The 16,181-nt window shown below is 43.5% G+C and overlaps 2 protein-coding genes across 4 annotated transcripts in view; one reads left to right on the top strand and one right to left on the bottom strand.

Moving 5' to 3' along the window:
• The first annotated feature begins 1,759 nt into the window (after positions 1-1,759).
• LOC135105155 (2-Hydroxyacid oxidase 1-like) lies at positions 1,760-7,614 on the top strand. Of its 3 annotated transcripts, none has more exons than XM_064013214.1 (10): positions 1,770-2,034; positions 2,578-2,733; positions 3,063-3,214; positions 3,763-3,883; positions 4,103-4,237; positions 4,508-4,648; positions 5,398-5,551; positions 6,237-6,353; positions 6,784-6,895; positions 7,053-7,614. In XM_064013214.1, the coding sequence occupies exons 2-10, from the start codon at positions 2,597-2,599 to the stop codon at positions 7,118-7,120; spliced, it is 1,137 nt and encodes a 378-aa protein (XP_063869284.1). In that variant the 5' UTR covers positions 1,770-2,034; positions 2,578-2,596; the 3' UTR covers positions 7,121-7,614. The 3 variants fall into 3 exon arrangements, with proteins under 3 accessions (XP_063869286.1, XP_063869284.1, XP_063869285.1); XM_064013215.1 differs by having other exon boundaries at positions 1,784-2,034; positions 5,419-5,551; XM_064013216.1 differs by lacking the exon at positions 6,784-6,895 and having other exon boundaries at positions 1,760-2,034.
• A 3,547-nt stretch (positions 7,615-11,161) lies between these two features.
• Positions 11,162-16,181, bottom strand: part of LOC135105154 (gamma-aminobutyric acid receptor alpha-like) — a 37,684-nt gene continuing 32,664 nt past the window's right edge. Inside the window, exons 10-14 of the mRNA XM_064013213.1 lie at positions 15,664-15,816; positions 13,798-13,931; positions 13,138-13,359; positions 11,916-12,095; positions 11,162-11,826 (exon numbers count right to left, since the gene is read on the bottom strand). Coding sequence (XP_063869283.1) covers positions 11,590-11,826; positions 11,916-12,095; positions 13,138-13,359; positions 13,798-13,931; positions 15,664-15,816 — 926 coding nt within the window. The 3' untranslated portion in view covers positions 11,162-11,589. The remainder of the gene's footprint in view (positions 11,827-11,915; positions 12,096-13,137; positions 13,360-13,797; positions 13,932-15,663; positions 15,817-16,181) is intronic.

Genomic DNA, 16,181 nt, shown 5'->3' with positions numbered 1-16,181 from the left:
CTCGGTCAGACTCAGTGGAGACAATGACGCAACGCTAAAGTGAGGCGTCCAGCTGCTCGAACTATACTTATTTACTTATTTTGGAGTGTAATAAGATAATTAGCTAACTAACAAAGTGGGGTTTGTGTAAATAACCTTAACCTGATTTCCAGACTGACTCGGCAAAATATGACTTTTTTTTTCAGATTGCGATGTACTCAGTACGTCAGCATTGAAATTAATGAGCTGAATGAATTTGAAGCTAACCAAAGCAACTAAGTAAATAAATTAATATATGAAAACATTTCGCATTTACATTTGCAAATAAACGTAAGAGGACTGGATTTCTGCATTAAAAAAATAGTAAATAGCTAAAGCATCATTCAGTCTCCATCTTAAATGCCTCGCTTTTCCAACAAACTGATGGAAAATAACTGAAAGATGTCCAGGCAGGAGCTATTCATACATGCAGTACATGCACCACATAACCTTGGGCCGACACACGCAGACTGCCTCGTAATTTCTGCCGAGACGCAACATCCATGAACCAATATATCGCCTGGGTTGTATGACGTCTGCATTGTAACGAAGACTGCTACCAGACCCATTGTTTCTCGCGGGCCTGAGTTATTAGCAGCACATGGGGCATTGTTTTGTTTGCTTCTGATTTCTTAAGGCAATGGTGACGTAGAAATAAGTGTTCGTTTGATTTAGTTATCTTATTTTTTTTTTTTCCTCTGGGCTTTTTTTTATTTTTATGCAGCTTCTGAAAAATCTGAATGCTTTCATTATTCACGACTCCACTGACATCTCCCTTTCCATTACTCTCTCCACATCATCCATTCATCCCATTCTTGGTCTTCCTCTAAGCTTTACGCCTCTCTCAGCTTGACCCAGTTATCTTCCTCACCAGTTGCTCTCCTTCCGTGCTCCTTACACGCCCAAATTATCATAATCTCTCCTCCGTTTGATCAGTCATCCTTCTTCAAACAGCATTTCAACATATTTCCTCATTTCTCACTTTACTTACTTTCTTCAGACACTTCATCTCCAATACACTCCATCTCCCCTTTTCGTATTTCATGTTTCAGCTCAGTACAGTGTCGACAATACCACTACATCCTACTTTAGCATCTTTCCATTCATTCCCAGTGGCCTACAACCAAAAGTTCGTATCTATCCCACTCCCACACCTTCCTTGCTTCATTCTTTGTAAATGTTTGGGACGCTCTCTCTCTCTCTCTCTCTCTCTCTCTGGGGTCCCGAATACATAGTCATTGCAGCTCGTGATGTCTTTACTCACTTTATTATTTTTTTTTCTACAGTATATTTTGAAAGCAGATAATTTATTGTCACACACACACACACACACACACACACACACACACACACACACACAGTACAAGTTTTAAAACACTTGAATTGGCCCCAAGAAAAATGCAGGTGAGGATACGTGAGAAGCTTCAAAATTAAGTCCTGATCAGGCCTCCTTGAAGGGGAGAACCTTCCCTGAGTATAACAGTAGTAGTAGTAGTAATAATAATAATAATAATAATAATAATAATAATAATAATAATAATTATTATTATTATTATTATTATTATAATAATAACAATAATAATAATAATGATAATAAAAATAATAATAATAATAATAACAGAACATTACTAAACAGCCATAGTAAAATTCTATCATGATCATTATAACTATCATAAAAATAGTAATGCTAACCACCTCATTAAAAGTTTTGAGGAATACAGTACCTATTCTAGATATTTCAACAATTTTCAATGAACAGTTTCTCGAGTCTGGTGACAACAGTCAAGCTAGTGACAGGAATGGTAATGCCGCTGCTCATGAAGCCTTCAAGACGGTGGCTGCATAACTCATGATCTTCCAGGGATGGGATGACCAGCTGCAGGTAATAGTTACTGGGATGTGGGATGGACGCCAAGGTCACGGGGATAAATCACCAGCGTGATCACAACACTGGCTGCAGCTACTGGCGGTGGTGGTGGTGGTGAGAGGCACAGCACTGCATCAACTGCACTCAAGGTAAAGAGATTCCCTCCACTGTGGACTGTGTGTGTGTGTGTGTGTGTGTGTGTTTACCTAGTTGGGCTTCCGAGAAGCACTGCATGTGGCCCTGTCTCCATATATCAGTTGCTATGTACATATTTATTCAGTTTTCCTCAAAGTAATATGCTTATTCACTCCTGGCTTTTATCACTTTTTTATCTAATACAAGTACTATATTTTTATTCACTAGAGAAACTTCTTTCTTCTGTCACATGAAATACATTCATCAGACATGAATATCATCATCATTTTGTTTAACTGTTATTGTCTTTGATGGGAAAATGTTTCCTCCCTTTATGCCATTCTCTGACAGGCTGTAAGCTTGATTTCAGGGTGACCCTCTGTTATGGATGCTGCCAGTCATGCCAGCTGAAGACTCCCTCCCCGAGCCTGATTTTCCCATGTGACGCAGCCCCACAGTATAAATCCTTCTCATGAGCATTACAATATCAACTAATCCTAAATTTCCACTCGTTTCCTAGGGAAATTCAATGCTCACTGTGAAATCCTTTCCCCCAGTCCCTCCCCGGCCGCCAAGATGAGCAAGCAGCTGGTGTGTGTGCAGGACTATGAGAAGGAGGCTCGCCAGCACCTCAACAAAAACACCCTGGACTACTATCAGTCTGGCGCCCTGGACGAGGTCACTCTGAGGGAAAACAAAGAGGCTATGGAGAGGTATGGAGAGGGCAAGGAAAGGGATGCAGGTGTGTGGGACGGTGGTGAGGCAAGATCAGGGTAGGGGAATGCAAGGCTTGTTTCTGCCACAGCAAAATATGTAATTTTTACCATATTCATAGTACTTGTAAAGAAAACAAACATATATGCACCAACACCTTCCCAAGACAGTTTAGGTGCCGGAACAATAGTGTGTACGTGTACACTTCAGTACACGAGTGTGCTTCTCAATGCAACGATAACTGCTGTTACTTTTATTTCTCTCCAGTATTTCCAGTCTGTCTTTTGCTTCGCTATCTGTCCTACTCTTCCCTCTCTTCCTTCCCTAGGTGGTACATTCGCCCCAGGTTCTTGCGTGACGTGTCTCACTGCAGTCTAGCCACCACACTGTTGGGCCACAAAGTCGCTGTGCCCTTTGGGGTGGCCCCAACAGCCATGCAGCGCATGGCCCATAATGAAGGGGAGGTGGCCACAGCACGAGGTAAGCCGTCACTACTATATGTATATTTTCTCTTGATAAATGTTTAATAGCAAGGTATTACATGTTTATTAATATACTACAATACTAAACTCTCCATAGCACAAACAAATAGCGTCCTACAAAAAAAAAAAAAAAAAGGTACATATACTAGTTTCTTATATGAGTGCATACAGTAGTTAACTTAAAAAAAAATATGTGGGAAACAAGATTTACATTCCCGATAACATTTTATTTTAGCAGGATAGACAAAGCAGTATGGGAAAACACATTGTTGTGATGCAGAAGGCAGTTCTGTGTACACTTCTTGTCTTCACATTTCCTCCTAACGTGCATGAAACACTCAGAGCCTCGGTGGTGGCGCGCTGATTCACTTCTGATCTGCGGGGAAGAGCTTGTTGGTGACGACTCCCTGTATGTCGAGGAAACAGATAAGCAGACACTTGACACTGTTTTTGACTTGCTTTGCTTTCTTCAACTGGGGTAAACTAGGACTCTTCAAACTAATGCCCTGCTGTAACATATAGATATGAAGGAACACTTTCCCACAGCTGCAGGGAAGGTGGGCGCCCCGTTCACTCTGAGCACCGTTGCCACCACCACCATCGAGGACGTGGCTGCTGCAGCTCCCGACACTCTGCGCCTCTTTCAGTTCTACATCTACAGTGACAGGTAGGCACCTCCACCTCAGGCCAGTCTCTAACAGACGACATCCATTCTCTCGCCTTCCACTACGGATGCCAACATTTTTTTTTTTTTTACTTAAATCTCTCTCTCTCTCTCTCTCTCTCTCTCTCTCTCTCTCTCTCCTGAAGCTGTCAACCTCCTATCCCTCCCTTCTTCACTCCAGGATAACAGCACTCTCCCTTCCTCTCCCTCCCACCCTGGCAGGGAGGTGACGACGTCCCTCATCAGGAGGGCGGAGGCCGCAGGCTTCTCAGCGCTGGTCCTCACGGTGGACACGCCTTATTTTGGCATCCGGCGTGCTGACATCAGAAATGCAGTTGCTCTTCCTGCTCATCTCAGGTACAGCCACTAGAAGGAGCTTTGTATTGCGTGGTCTTGTTATTTTTTATGACGACCTTGGCTTTTAAGACAACGATTAATCTACTCAGTGTAGGCAACTCTCCTGAAGTGCCAATATACAGTATCATTCATTCATGTAAATCCTGTACTTTTAATCATTTTTTTTTTTTTTAATAAATGTTCATTCTGTAAATTACTTCACTGTGTGGGTCATTTCTCACTCCACTCTCAAAAAAGGTGATTGAATACAGAACCAATTTGTATCCTCAGGATAGCCAACTTTCAGAGTGCTGAAGAGTCTGACACTGCCAACTCATCAAATGGCAACTCAAGCAACTCAAGGATCAGGGAGTATGTGGCCTCACTGTTCAACCCAGCACTCACCTGGGAGGATGTGGCGTGGCTCAAAGGGTAAGTGTTTTCACACACACACACACACACACACACACACACACACACACACATCAATGATATGTGCTTCATTCATATTCTTTATAATTAATAACTTCTTTAAGGTAACATATAACTGCAAATCAATATTTGTTGATAAATATTATGTATACATTTTCACTTGCCACAGTGCAAAATGGAGGTGGAAACTGAAGGGCCTGAGGCCACTCATGCTCTTGTCAACTAAACAATCAGATGTCTTCTGTGAAATGCATATTGGCTCATGTACAGTGAACCCTCAATGTAATAAACTCTAATATAATGAATATCATGCATAAGCAACACTAAGTTTACTGTACAAGCTTTGCACTTCACAAACTCTTGAGTGGCAACTTACTGTCTTCCAAACAACCACTGCATGTAGCTCACTAATTTTCCCTTGCTGCAGCAGAGAGTTGGTAAAATTAGAGAGACCACTGCTTGAATATGCATTACTGAGTGATTTCTCTTATATGAAAAAATTCTTTAAACTATCTATCTATACACCAGGTCCAGACAAAACACCACACACTCACACTCATCATTCACACTCTTAGCTCTGGCAGCTCCTGGTGAAAGAGACAGTCTTATGACCCACCATACTACACTTATTGAAATGACCATCAGATAGAATGATTTTTTGAAATAACAAACTGGTCTCCCCTGAAATAGTTCATTGTATCAAGAGTTTACTGCACTGCTATTCTCCAACACGTCTTCCATTTGCACAGACTAACATGGTTCCTCCGCAGGATCACGAAGCTTCCTGTGGTGCTCAAGGGAATCCTGACCAGGGAGGATGCATGCATGGGTGTGGAGGCCGGCGCTGCAGCCATCTGGGTGTCTAACCACGGGGCCCGCCAGGTGGACGGTGTATCCCCCACAGTACGTATTTGTCTAGTTCACTTCTTACAGTACACTACATAGACAAGGACTTGAGTTACATTTAGGGGATTCTGGTTCCTTATCTGTAGTTATTTAGTACTTACTTCAGTTGTACTAATTTCACCTGAACTCTATTTATGAGATTCTCTTTCCTTATCTATATTTATTTAATGATTCTCTCAGTTGATGCACACCACTCATTTTGGATAATCCCTCTGGCTTTTTCTGAGGACTGGCAACATCACTGGACCTTTTTTTCCCTTCCTTTGTGTTGCTCTGTGCCAGTGTTCCTCTTACATGAAAAGATAATATCTAATCCATTACAGACATCTACTCTTCTATAAGGACACTATATTTTCTGATATACAAAAAAATCTTCCTGTTTTTATTCCTTAACATGTCCAGCCTTTTCCTTTGCTGTAGTATATCTTTTCTATTTCTTCCACTTTATTCATTAGCTAATATACTGAAATTAAGTCACATTCCCCATTTTATCCTTTCTTTCAGTGTCTTCATCTTAATTTCTTGTAGTCTTACCTTATAAATTACAGTTTCTTATGCATATATACCACTGTGCCATAATCCTTTACCATATAGTGTAGCAATCCCATCTCTCTCTCTTCACTTGACTGGCCCATCCCATCCTTCCAATAATTAACCATTCAGTCCTACAACCTGCTGACAGATGGAAGTGCTGCCGGAGGTGGTGGAGGCGGTGGGTGGCCGCTGCGAGGTGTACGTGGATGGAGGCTTCTCTCAAGGGGCACACATTTTCAAGGCCCTGGCTCTTGGGGCAAACATGGTCAGTGAAGTGTCTTGGGTAACAGGGAATGTATTAAAAGATATGAGTGGTCAGGACTGGGGGTTCTGCTGCAGTAGGGAGGGATGACAGGGCTTGGGTGGGAGGGAATGTAAGGTGAGGATATGCAGAAAGTGAAGTAGGGTGGTATTATGCATAGGTAGAGTAGAGCAGGACTAAATGCAGTCGAAGAACCTATTATCTTTAAGAGACTTTATCATATATCCGAGTTATAGTTCTGCTACTACCCTTGTGAATTCCCTACAATTTCCCTCCTTAGGGCAGAAAGCTTGTACAAACACCCATCACCATGTCACCTCCAGTCACTGCTTACCATCAGTGCAAAACCAGTACTAGAAAACACTGCTGTGATTTAGATATAGCCTAAGTGACCAGTATGAGCCCATCACCTGCCATACATAACCCCTCACAGGTGTTTCTGGGGAGGCCGCTGCTGTGGGGGCTGGCCTGTGGGGGTGAGGACGGGGCGCAGGGAGTGATGGATATACTGCAGAAGGAACTGGAGTCTGTCATGGCATTGTCAGGTAAGGAGTGAAGGCAGGAGTGGGTGGGTGATGGAGGTGCCTAGAGAGAGAGAGAGAGAGAGAGAGAGAGAGAGTAGGTTGTCTGTGTTTTAATGATGGAGATATGAATACACAGACACACAGACACATGCATTAATGCCTCTGTCTTTCTCCTCAGGGTGTGCCACAGTGCAGGACATCACGCGAGCAATGGTGGTGCGACGGGAGATGTGTGCTCACCTCTGAACTGTCACCACACCATCCGCCACACTGCTGACAACCACCCTTCACCACACGACTGACAACCACTGTTCTCCACCACACTGCTGACACCCACCCTTCACCACTCGACTGACAATCACTGTTCTCCACCACACTGCTGACAACTACCATTCTCCACCATGCAGCTGACAACCACCCTTCTCTACCACACTGCTGACAACCACCCTTTTCTACCACATGGCTGACAATCACCGTTCTCCACCACACTGCTGACAACTACCATTCTCCACCACACTACTGACAACCACCCTACTCCACCACAGTGACCAATTGCATGCAGTGTCTTTCATTTTCTATGTTCTTTTCTTGACCCTTGACTTGTGTGAGCTCTAAGTTCTTCCCAGGTAAACTTCTACCATAACCAATCAATTACTGCAGTTTATTTAGGTATTTAGATATTGTGTTGAATGGTAGTGTGGTGTTTTTCATAGTGGCCAATTACAAACAAGTGTCTTTCAGTGTCTCCTTTTATTTCCTGACCTGGATACATGTGTGTGTGTGTGTGTGTGTGTGTGTGTGTGTGTGTGTGTGTGTGTGTGTGTGTGTGTGTGTGTGTGTGTGTCAATTTCTTTCCCACATGAACTGCCCCCATTATAAACTATGGAATTATTTTGATTGAGGTTTTCATGGTGTGATGTTCATAAGGTAGAATTTAATTAGTATGTGAAGGGGAGCTATAATAACAATATGTAGTGATATAATCTCACTAAAAGCAACTGATATGAAGGTGGCTGGCTGAAATGACTCTTCATGGTTAAGTTATTTAGAGGAAACACAAGCAAATCAATGTACCTCTGTAAACAAAATTAGAAGTGATTATACAGTATATGAATAAAAGCAACACTAATGGAGGGATAGGTAAATAGAAAGACTGATAGATAAGGGGTAGGTAGGCAGGTAGACAGATAAATTGATAGGCAGACTGAAAAACAGGTAGATACATATATAAGTAAACAAATAAATGCATAAACACTTATTTCCTTCCTTTTTTTTTCTTTCGTTTTCTTTATTCTATTTTTTTTTCTGAGCTTTACTAATTTAGTGGGTAAACTCATGAACTAGGCATATTTCAGCTATCTATTCATTCTTCCCCTTGAGTGACATCTGCTGGTCTGTGTACATTAGGCTCCATCTGTAACTAGATTTGAAATTTCCTCCCAAGACTTGTACGCATGGTTAAAATGCTAAATATATCGGTAATTGGAATGTAAGGAGCACCACAACCAATTACTATAGTTTATTCAGGTAGTTATCACCTCTAATACAATTACTAGTGTGAATGTTTGGCTATAAAAATATGGCTTGATTCACAGACAACACGGTAATAAATGAAGGGATCTCCGCTACACTATATTGCTTCTTTTACTCCGCACCACTTGATCAATTAACTTATCGTAGTATTAGAATCACCTTAGTTATCTACATATATATATATATATATATATATATATATATATATATATATATATATATATATATATATATATATATATATATATATATATATATATATATATATTTTTTTTTTTTTATGCGAAAATATTAGTGAGAATTGTAGTGTGTTTCAATAGCTTTTGATATCTTTCTTATCCTGCCATGGCTACCACTTTGAGACCTAGATGTTAAAACTTATGTGCAGAGAGAGAGAGAGAGATAATAGCCTATTTAATTTTTGGAAAGGAAAATATTGCAAACAACGGCACACGTAAATTCTAAAAGCGAGATAACATTACAAAACAGTAGATAAGTAAATGCAAGTAATGTCAGACTGGCAATAAATGAAAGTAGGAGCAGAAAATAAAGAAAACATTAAAAACAAAAACAACCAAGGATAATATAAAAAATATGAATAAACAAATAAATATCAGACCACTAGTGAGTAGAAAGAAAGTAGAACAAGAAATTATATTAAAATAAACAAATAAATAAACACAAACAGATAAATAAATAAATGAATAAACAAATAAATAAAAATCAATAAATAAAGAACCAAACAAAAGTGAAGAGACGCAGCAGGGAGTCCCCCTGACTCCCGTCAGACGAGTTCCTGCGGTCACACATCGTCAGGAAGTTTATGTCATGCAGTGCCTCGCTTTATAACAGTGGCAGAGGACATGAAGTGTTTACAAAGTGCTATGGAGACTGGAGGGCGATGGTGTCAGAACAGTCCACATCTGCAGACATCTGTATTACCTGTGGCACGTACCCTACCCAAGCCAGGCCGTGGTGAGTGTTACTGGTGTTTTCTTGTGTTGTGTTTTGATGATGGTGGCCAGGCAGGGTGAGGTTCGTACTCCTGCTGACGTGCGCCTGCTGTTCGTAAATGTATAAGTATTTTCAGCACTTTGTTCTCTCATTCTCTGTGTTCTGTGATGTCAACGCAACGGTTCGTATCATTGTGTGCATCGATGACTTTAATATTCACTGGGTAGGAAATTAATCTTTTGTTCATAGAGAGAGAGAGAGAGAGAGAATATATATATATATATATATATATATATATATATATATATATATATATATATATATATATATATATATATATATATATATATATATATATATATATATATATATATATATATATATATATATATGTGTGTGTGTGTGTGTGTAAAGACGCCTTCACGGAGAACCGTGCACACATCTCTCGAATAACGCAGGATCCTGCTACCCAAGTAAGTGCAGCGGCATGAGTATAGTGCAGCCCTCTGTTATGGTGAAATTGTCCTTCTCCACATGGCACGTGCATGAACAGAAGCATCCTGGGAGACAAATCGCGTATTGACAGCAGCCATCACACAAAATGTTCCGTCCTCTCAGGCGGCCGCCAGTGCAAAGACTAGCACACTATGCTGCCTGAGTTTGGCGACAAAGTGATCAGTGATAGCATAAGAGTTTATCAGGGAATAGTAACGTCAGTATCTGTGACACACTTTTGTCATGTAATGGGGCATGTTCGCTGGCTACTCACCATCTTGGTTGTGTGCGACTCCTGTCTCCAGTCTCAGCAACTAAGAAGTTCTGCTGAGACCTGGCGATAGTGGGGGAGAGGAAGAGGCTTGGCGAAGGGAAGGGCACAGTGAACAAGGCGGTGCGGCGAGTTAACACAGGCGGGACTTGTCAGACTAAACATAGCGCACAGCTGAGGAGGAGGAAGCGTCACGAGAAACAACAACTGTGGACTGTGAAGCGACGAAGACAATACACAATCACTGCCATGCCTAAGACAACACCCTCAGCAGTCCACACCCAGCTTCATTTACTGTATATCTGAAAACAGCACGTTACTAAAACCTACAGGAATGTTGTGCTGTGATTCTACTTGAGCTGCGGAGTGACAGGTACACGAGAGGGAAGGGTGAGGCTGGGAAGGGCGCAGGAGATGAAGCACAAGCAATGACGGCACGTGTAGATGTAGTTGTCTGACCATCTCATAGGCGGCACAACACGGGAGCGTCTTTCCTGACCACTTAGAACAACAGGACGACACGACAGACATTTCCAAGGATGTGCCGACGATCATAAGAGCACAAGAAAACAAAGGAAGCTGCAAGAACTAGCATATTATCAGAAACACTTTTATCTGTTAGGGGAGACGCCTTCACCTTTTCTATCCTACATTTCTCACTCCAAACCACGTATCACAAACAGCCACATAATGGCCAACAGGTCTGCTGCTACTTGTTCTTTCTTTGTATTCCATTTTGATTGAGCTTCAGGGGTGACCGTGGTGCAGTGGGGGTCAGAAGACGGTGCGTGGTATACTGGGTCAATAAACATGTAGCGCCGTGGATCAAGGGACGGTACAATTAGGCAGGGAACGGTGCAGTGTGTGAAGGGAAAGTAAGATTTGTCAGTGAATGGTACAGTGAAACTAGAGGCGGTACAGTGACTCAAGTAATGGTACAGTGGCTCAAGGAACAATACACTGAATTAAGAGACGGTACAGTGAGACAAGTGACGGTACAGACGGTGCAGTTGATCAGAGGGTAATATGAGAAATTTGGGAATGGAAGGAGAGATGAAAGGATTACATACTGAGACTGTAGTGGGAGGTGAGGGGAGGATGAAAGGATGACACTGAAGATGGGAGGAAGTGAAGGGAGTGGCACTGTAGATAGAATGGCACTGTAGGTGAAGGGTGAATGAAAGGAGTAGCACTATAGATGGCAGAATAGTGAGGGGGAATGGCACTAAAGGTAGGAGACGCAAAGAGGTGTGGCACTAAAGATGAAAGGAGAATGAAAAGAGTGGCACTATAGGAAATATTGTAGGAGTGGCACTGTAGGGTGAGAGGGTAATAGGGACAGGTGGAAGGGGTAAGATGGCACTGTAGTTGAGAAGAGGGCCAGGGATCATTGGAGAGATAGTGGCACTGTACTGGGAGGAGATGAAGTGGCACTAAGGATAGGAGGGTGAGAGGAATGGCACTATAGGTGGGATGAGGGCCAGGGGTCGTTGGAAAGGTAGGTGAGCCAGTAGACGAGGTTGATGGCGAGGAAGGCGAGGGGGAACAGCACGCGGGACACCTTGTCGATGTCAGACACAGAGTTGGCCTTGATTGTGAACTGCTTCCCCGTCTCCCGCTTGCTGCCTTCCCGCTCACGCTCCCGCCGCCACTCCTCCAGGCTCCGGCTGTCGCTGCTCCGCTCGTCTGCGCCCTCTCCCTGCACGCCATGAGGTAGAAAAGTGTTTATTATTGTTGTTGTTGTTGTTGTTGTTGTTTAATTATGAGAGTGTAAGCTCTCTCACTCACTCTTCGCTTCCGACGGTCGCACAGTCCCGCGAAGCGCCGCACGAGGGAGGAGGAGCACCGGGGGCGGCTGGGCTTGGGGCTTCTCAGGCGCGAGGACCCCACCCCGTTTGGCCCCGTCGTGTGCAGCACCAGGGGCAGCACCGACACGCCGCGCCCCGTCGCCAGGCATACGGAGGCGTTCTGGAGGGAGTGGGGCAAGTTACTGTGGTGAGGAGAGACAGGTGTGCGTGGTAGAGGTCTGAGTGGGTGCTTAACAACGCTGTATCTCACACATACGCACAGTGTATAGTTTCACTGTCACCTCGCACCCACAAACTTGTATTTATCTATTTTCTAGTGTGGCGCGCAACTGTAACATCCGTGTGTCTCACTGGCTTATTATTAATTTTATTTCATCACTTATTTATTTTCTCTGGACAAAATCCACACCAGTCCCGCATCCGAAAACTCTGTCCATTACCAGCACTGTCAACTTTATTCAAATGATTTATTGACTGTAACAATCGTCGCTTGATTGACTTGTGCTCTCCTTGTTATCAAATATACCAGCATGTCTGTTAGCAAGCCAATCACGGGATGACCTCTACACGACAGATGGAAACCTAGAGGCCAGACACGATGACCTGCCCTCCACTGTGGCTGTCGTGGCGCAAAGACCTCACATTACCGGGCCATTATTCTGGTGATTCGTTTAATTCGCTGTACAAAGGCAGGCAATTCACGCCTCAGTAATCACATTAGAGTGGTTAACACCGCCGCCTATTGGCAACCCCACGAACTGTTTCGGTGACTACACTGTTCTCTGATGTCAGGTAAAAAAAAAAAATAAATAAAAAAGAATAATAATAATAATGATTAGGTTTGTCATCAAGCTTGTGAACTATTATGGCGAAGGCACTGCTGTCATGATTTATGAACCACTAACGGTTGGTAATTGGCTGGAAGCTCGTGTAGGATGCGTATTCCTAAGCCGACATTTATTAACGAGGCGATTCGGTTTTACTTTTGTGGCGTTGAGGGAGGTGCCAGAGTCCAGCAGGCCATATCGGTGATCAAGACTCCTTTGTTTTGTTTTAGTCTAGAGGGGATCTTGCAGACGGATCCCCTATAGAGTCCTGACTGTTTAGTGCGATGGCTGCCACTCAGTCACCCAGCGAGAAATATCAAGCTACTTTACAAACAAAGAGTTGATTTCATTAAGTCAGGTTAGGTTGTCATTCACCTGTATCTGCTGTATATTTCTTTCCTGTTGCTCCTCTTCCCTCTTTTCCTCGTATATCTCGTGCCCATCCTCTTCCCCTTCCTCTTCCTCTCCCTCCACTTCCTCGTCGTCATCCTCTTCGTCGTCCTCGTCTTCGTCGTCGTCAGAGTCCACGTCTGAGCTGCAGTAGGACAGGTACACCTCGCCCGATCCCACCTTGGTGAACAGGTGCACGAAAGCGAACTGCGGAGAGAGAGAGAGAGAGAGAGAGAGAGAGAGAGAGAGAGAGAGAGAGAGAGAGAGAGAGAGAGAGAGAGAGAGAGAGAGAGAGAGAGAGAGAGAGAGAGATTTGATACCAGGATAATATAAATTTGCGGCTTTTGCATAAACCGCTTGACGTACGAAGACTAAACAGGACCTAGTGAAAGTTATTAAGATTTTCAGAGGGTTTTCTTGATCCAGTGGTAGTTCAGTTAGGTTTATACACCATCGGTAGTCCTGAAGGGAGAACAATCTTAAAACAGGACGAAGACTAAACAGAACCTAGTGAAAGTTAAGATTTTCAAAGAATTTTCACGTCTCAGTTATAGTTCAGTTAGGTTTATACATGACTGGTAGTCCTGAAGGGAGAACAATCTTAAAACACCAGCCTAGACTTTCTGAATAGGTTCCTGAGCGCACCTCGATGATAGTAGCAAAGATGAACCCGTAAGAGATCCAGACGAAGAGGTCGAGGGCAGTGGAGTAGGGCACCTTGGGCAGATCCGTGCGAGCCTCCAGCCCCAGGAAGGTCATGGTGAGTACCGTGGTGATGCCTGGGCCGGGGGAAGGGGAGAGGGGATGTGCACCAGTAGGAGACGGAGAGAAAGAAGGCTAAGGAAGGTACATTTGTCAGGTAAAGGGTGTAAGGATGGTGTTGGGGGACATTAGAGTATAAAGACACAGAGGAGGGTTAGGAAAGGTTTATTGTTGTTAAGGCAGCGATGAAAGGAGGGTGTTTGCGGTCGTTTGGGGTAAAGAACGTGGTTTCTTGCAGCTTCCCTGATGTTTTTGTGTGTTTTTTTTTCGTTCAAGGAGTAGAATAAAGGAGGGAGATTGAATGAGTTGTATTAATATTATTGTCAGTGGGATGTGATTCAAGGAAGATGCTGTTAGATGTTATTAGAGTTGTAGTGGAGAGCTTTCCTTTCATTCAAGGGGGCTGGATTTAAGGAAATGTATGTCTATTATTATAAGAAGAAGAAACCACCACCACCACCACCACCACCACCACCATCAATTAGTACACAGTCAAATACCAGCATGAAGGTCTCAGTACGATTATTTCCACGGACGCACATACGAACACACGGATATGTTATGTATGAGCTGCACTGCGAGAAACAATATTATGAATGCCTGTATGACCGCCTCCATTGGAAACAACACGCGTGTCACGGCGGCCGCGCCCCGGTGACAGCCACGCGCCGGTATTCAGATCACACCTGTTCATACCTGTCCGGCGGAGAGGCATAGGCAGAGAGTAATAGTGATGATGATGATGATGATGATGATATTACTACTACTACTACTACTACTACTACTACTACTACTGATTATCATTGTGTGGAATCTGTTTTGTTGTGGCCTCATGTGGATCATCATCATCATCATCATCACCATCATCATCATCATCATCAGAGAGAGAGAGAGCCAAAGAGTGAGTGGATGAGTGGCAGACAGACGGGAGGAGCAGCGTCAGTGTCCCCGGGGCAGTAATTACACAAGCCTCGTCACAGCGGACAGGTGGCCCACATTAATGGAAGCCACGTCAAAAAACATGACACTTGCCACTCCAGACATGACGGCAACAACAACAACAACAACAACAACAACAACAACAACAACAGCAACAATAACAATAATATTTACAACAAGAATGACAACTACAACATTAACAGCATTATTTTTCCTCTCTCTCTTGTTGTTATTGTTGTTGTTCTTATTATCCTCCTCTTCCTCCTCCTCCTCCTCCTCCTTTCCTCCGTTCCCTCTCCCTTCTGTGTTACTGTTTTCTTTCCTCCCTCCTTTCTTTTTTCCTCCTCCCTCTCTCCCTCCGTCCTTCTCCTATTACCTCCCGTCACCCCTACTTCTCCATGTTACCTTCTCTTCTCTCCCTCCATTTTTCCCTCCATCCCTCCATATTACCTCCCGTCACCCTTACTTACCTCCTTTCCTCTCCTCTTCCTTTAGCTCACTTTCCTCCATCTGTCTTACCTTTCTCTTGTCATACCAAAGATCTCTCTCTCTCTCTCTCTCTCTCTCTCTCTCTCTCTCTCTCTCTCTCTCTCTCTCTCTCTCTCTCTCTCTCTCTCTCTCTCTCTCTCTCTCTCTCTCTCTCTCTCTCTCTCTCTCATCACATCCTAACCTGCTCCCCTTCATCCATTCTTTAAGCTCCCTCACTCCTTCCAACCTCCTGTTCTCTCTGTCTACCACCCCTTTCTCTCAGCCTTCCAGCCAGTCATCCCTCTCCTGCTCTCCTGCACACACACTCTCCTCTCCACCCACCGAGCGAGATTCTGTCAGACGTGGCCTCCCTGTTAAGCCAGAAGGAGACCCAGGACAGCACCACCAGCAGCACACACGGCCCGTACACTGTGATGAGGAAGTTGCCCATGTGTCGCTGCAGGTGGAAGGACGCCAGCAGTGTGGAGAACTCGCCTGGGGAAGAAAGGAGGGGAGGTGTTTGGTTGGGTGGTTGTGTGTGGTTGAGGCGTATTGCTGGTCGAATGTAATCTGGTTTAATCTAAGTTAATGTAACTTTAATTTTGGTTAACGTTATCTATCTTAATTTAATCTAACTTAATTGTACTTTACCTAACTTAACTTAATCTAACCCAACTTGCGTAACCTGATCTTACCTGACATAACCTTACCTAACCTAACTTTACTTTATCTACCGTACACTAACCTTAAATTACCTTTCCTTACCTAACCTGACATTACCTCACCTCACCTCACCTCACCTAACCTAACCTGACATTACCTTACCTAACCTAACGAAACTCCCACTCCGATAACCTCCC

This window comes from Scylla paramamosain, chromosome 11 (genome assembly GCF_035594125.1).
Source record: "Scylla paramamosain isolate STU-SP2022 chromosome 11, ASM3559412v1, whole genome shotgun sequence".
In the NCBI taxonomy this organism is placed as follows: domain Eukaryota; kingdom Metazoa; phylum Arthropoda; class Malacostraca; order Decapoda; family Portunidae; genus Scylla; species Scylla paramamosain.
The sequence above is the reverse complement of the archived record's forward strand: the minus strand, read 5'-3'. Positions and strand labels throughout refer to the sequence as shown.

Coding starts and splice junctions, on each gene's coding strand:
- LOC135105155 (XM_064013214.1), top strand. CDS start 2,597: ATGAGCAAGCAGCTGGTGTGTGTGCAGGACTATGAGAAGGAGGCTCGC. Junction 2,734..3,062: donor AACAAAGAGGCTATGGAGAG/GTATGGAGAGGG, acceptor TTCCTTCCCTAG/GTGGTACATTCGCCCCAGGT. Junction 5,552..6,236: donor TGGACGGTGTATCCCCCACA/GTACGTATTTGT, acceptor ACCTGCTGACAG/ATGGAAGTGCTGCCGGAGGT.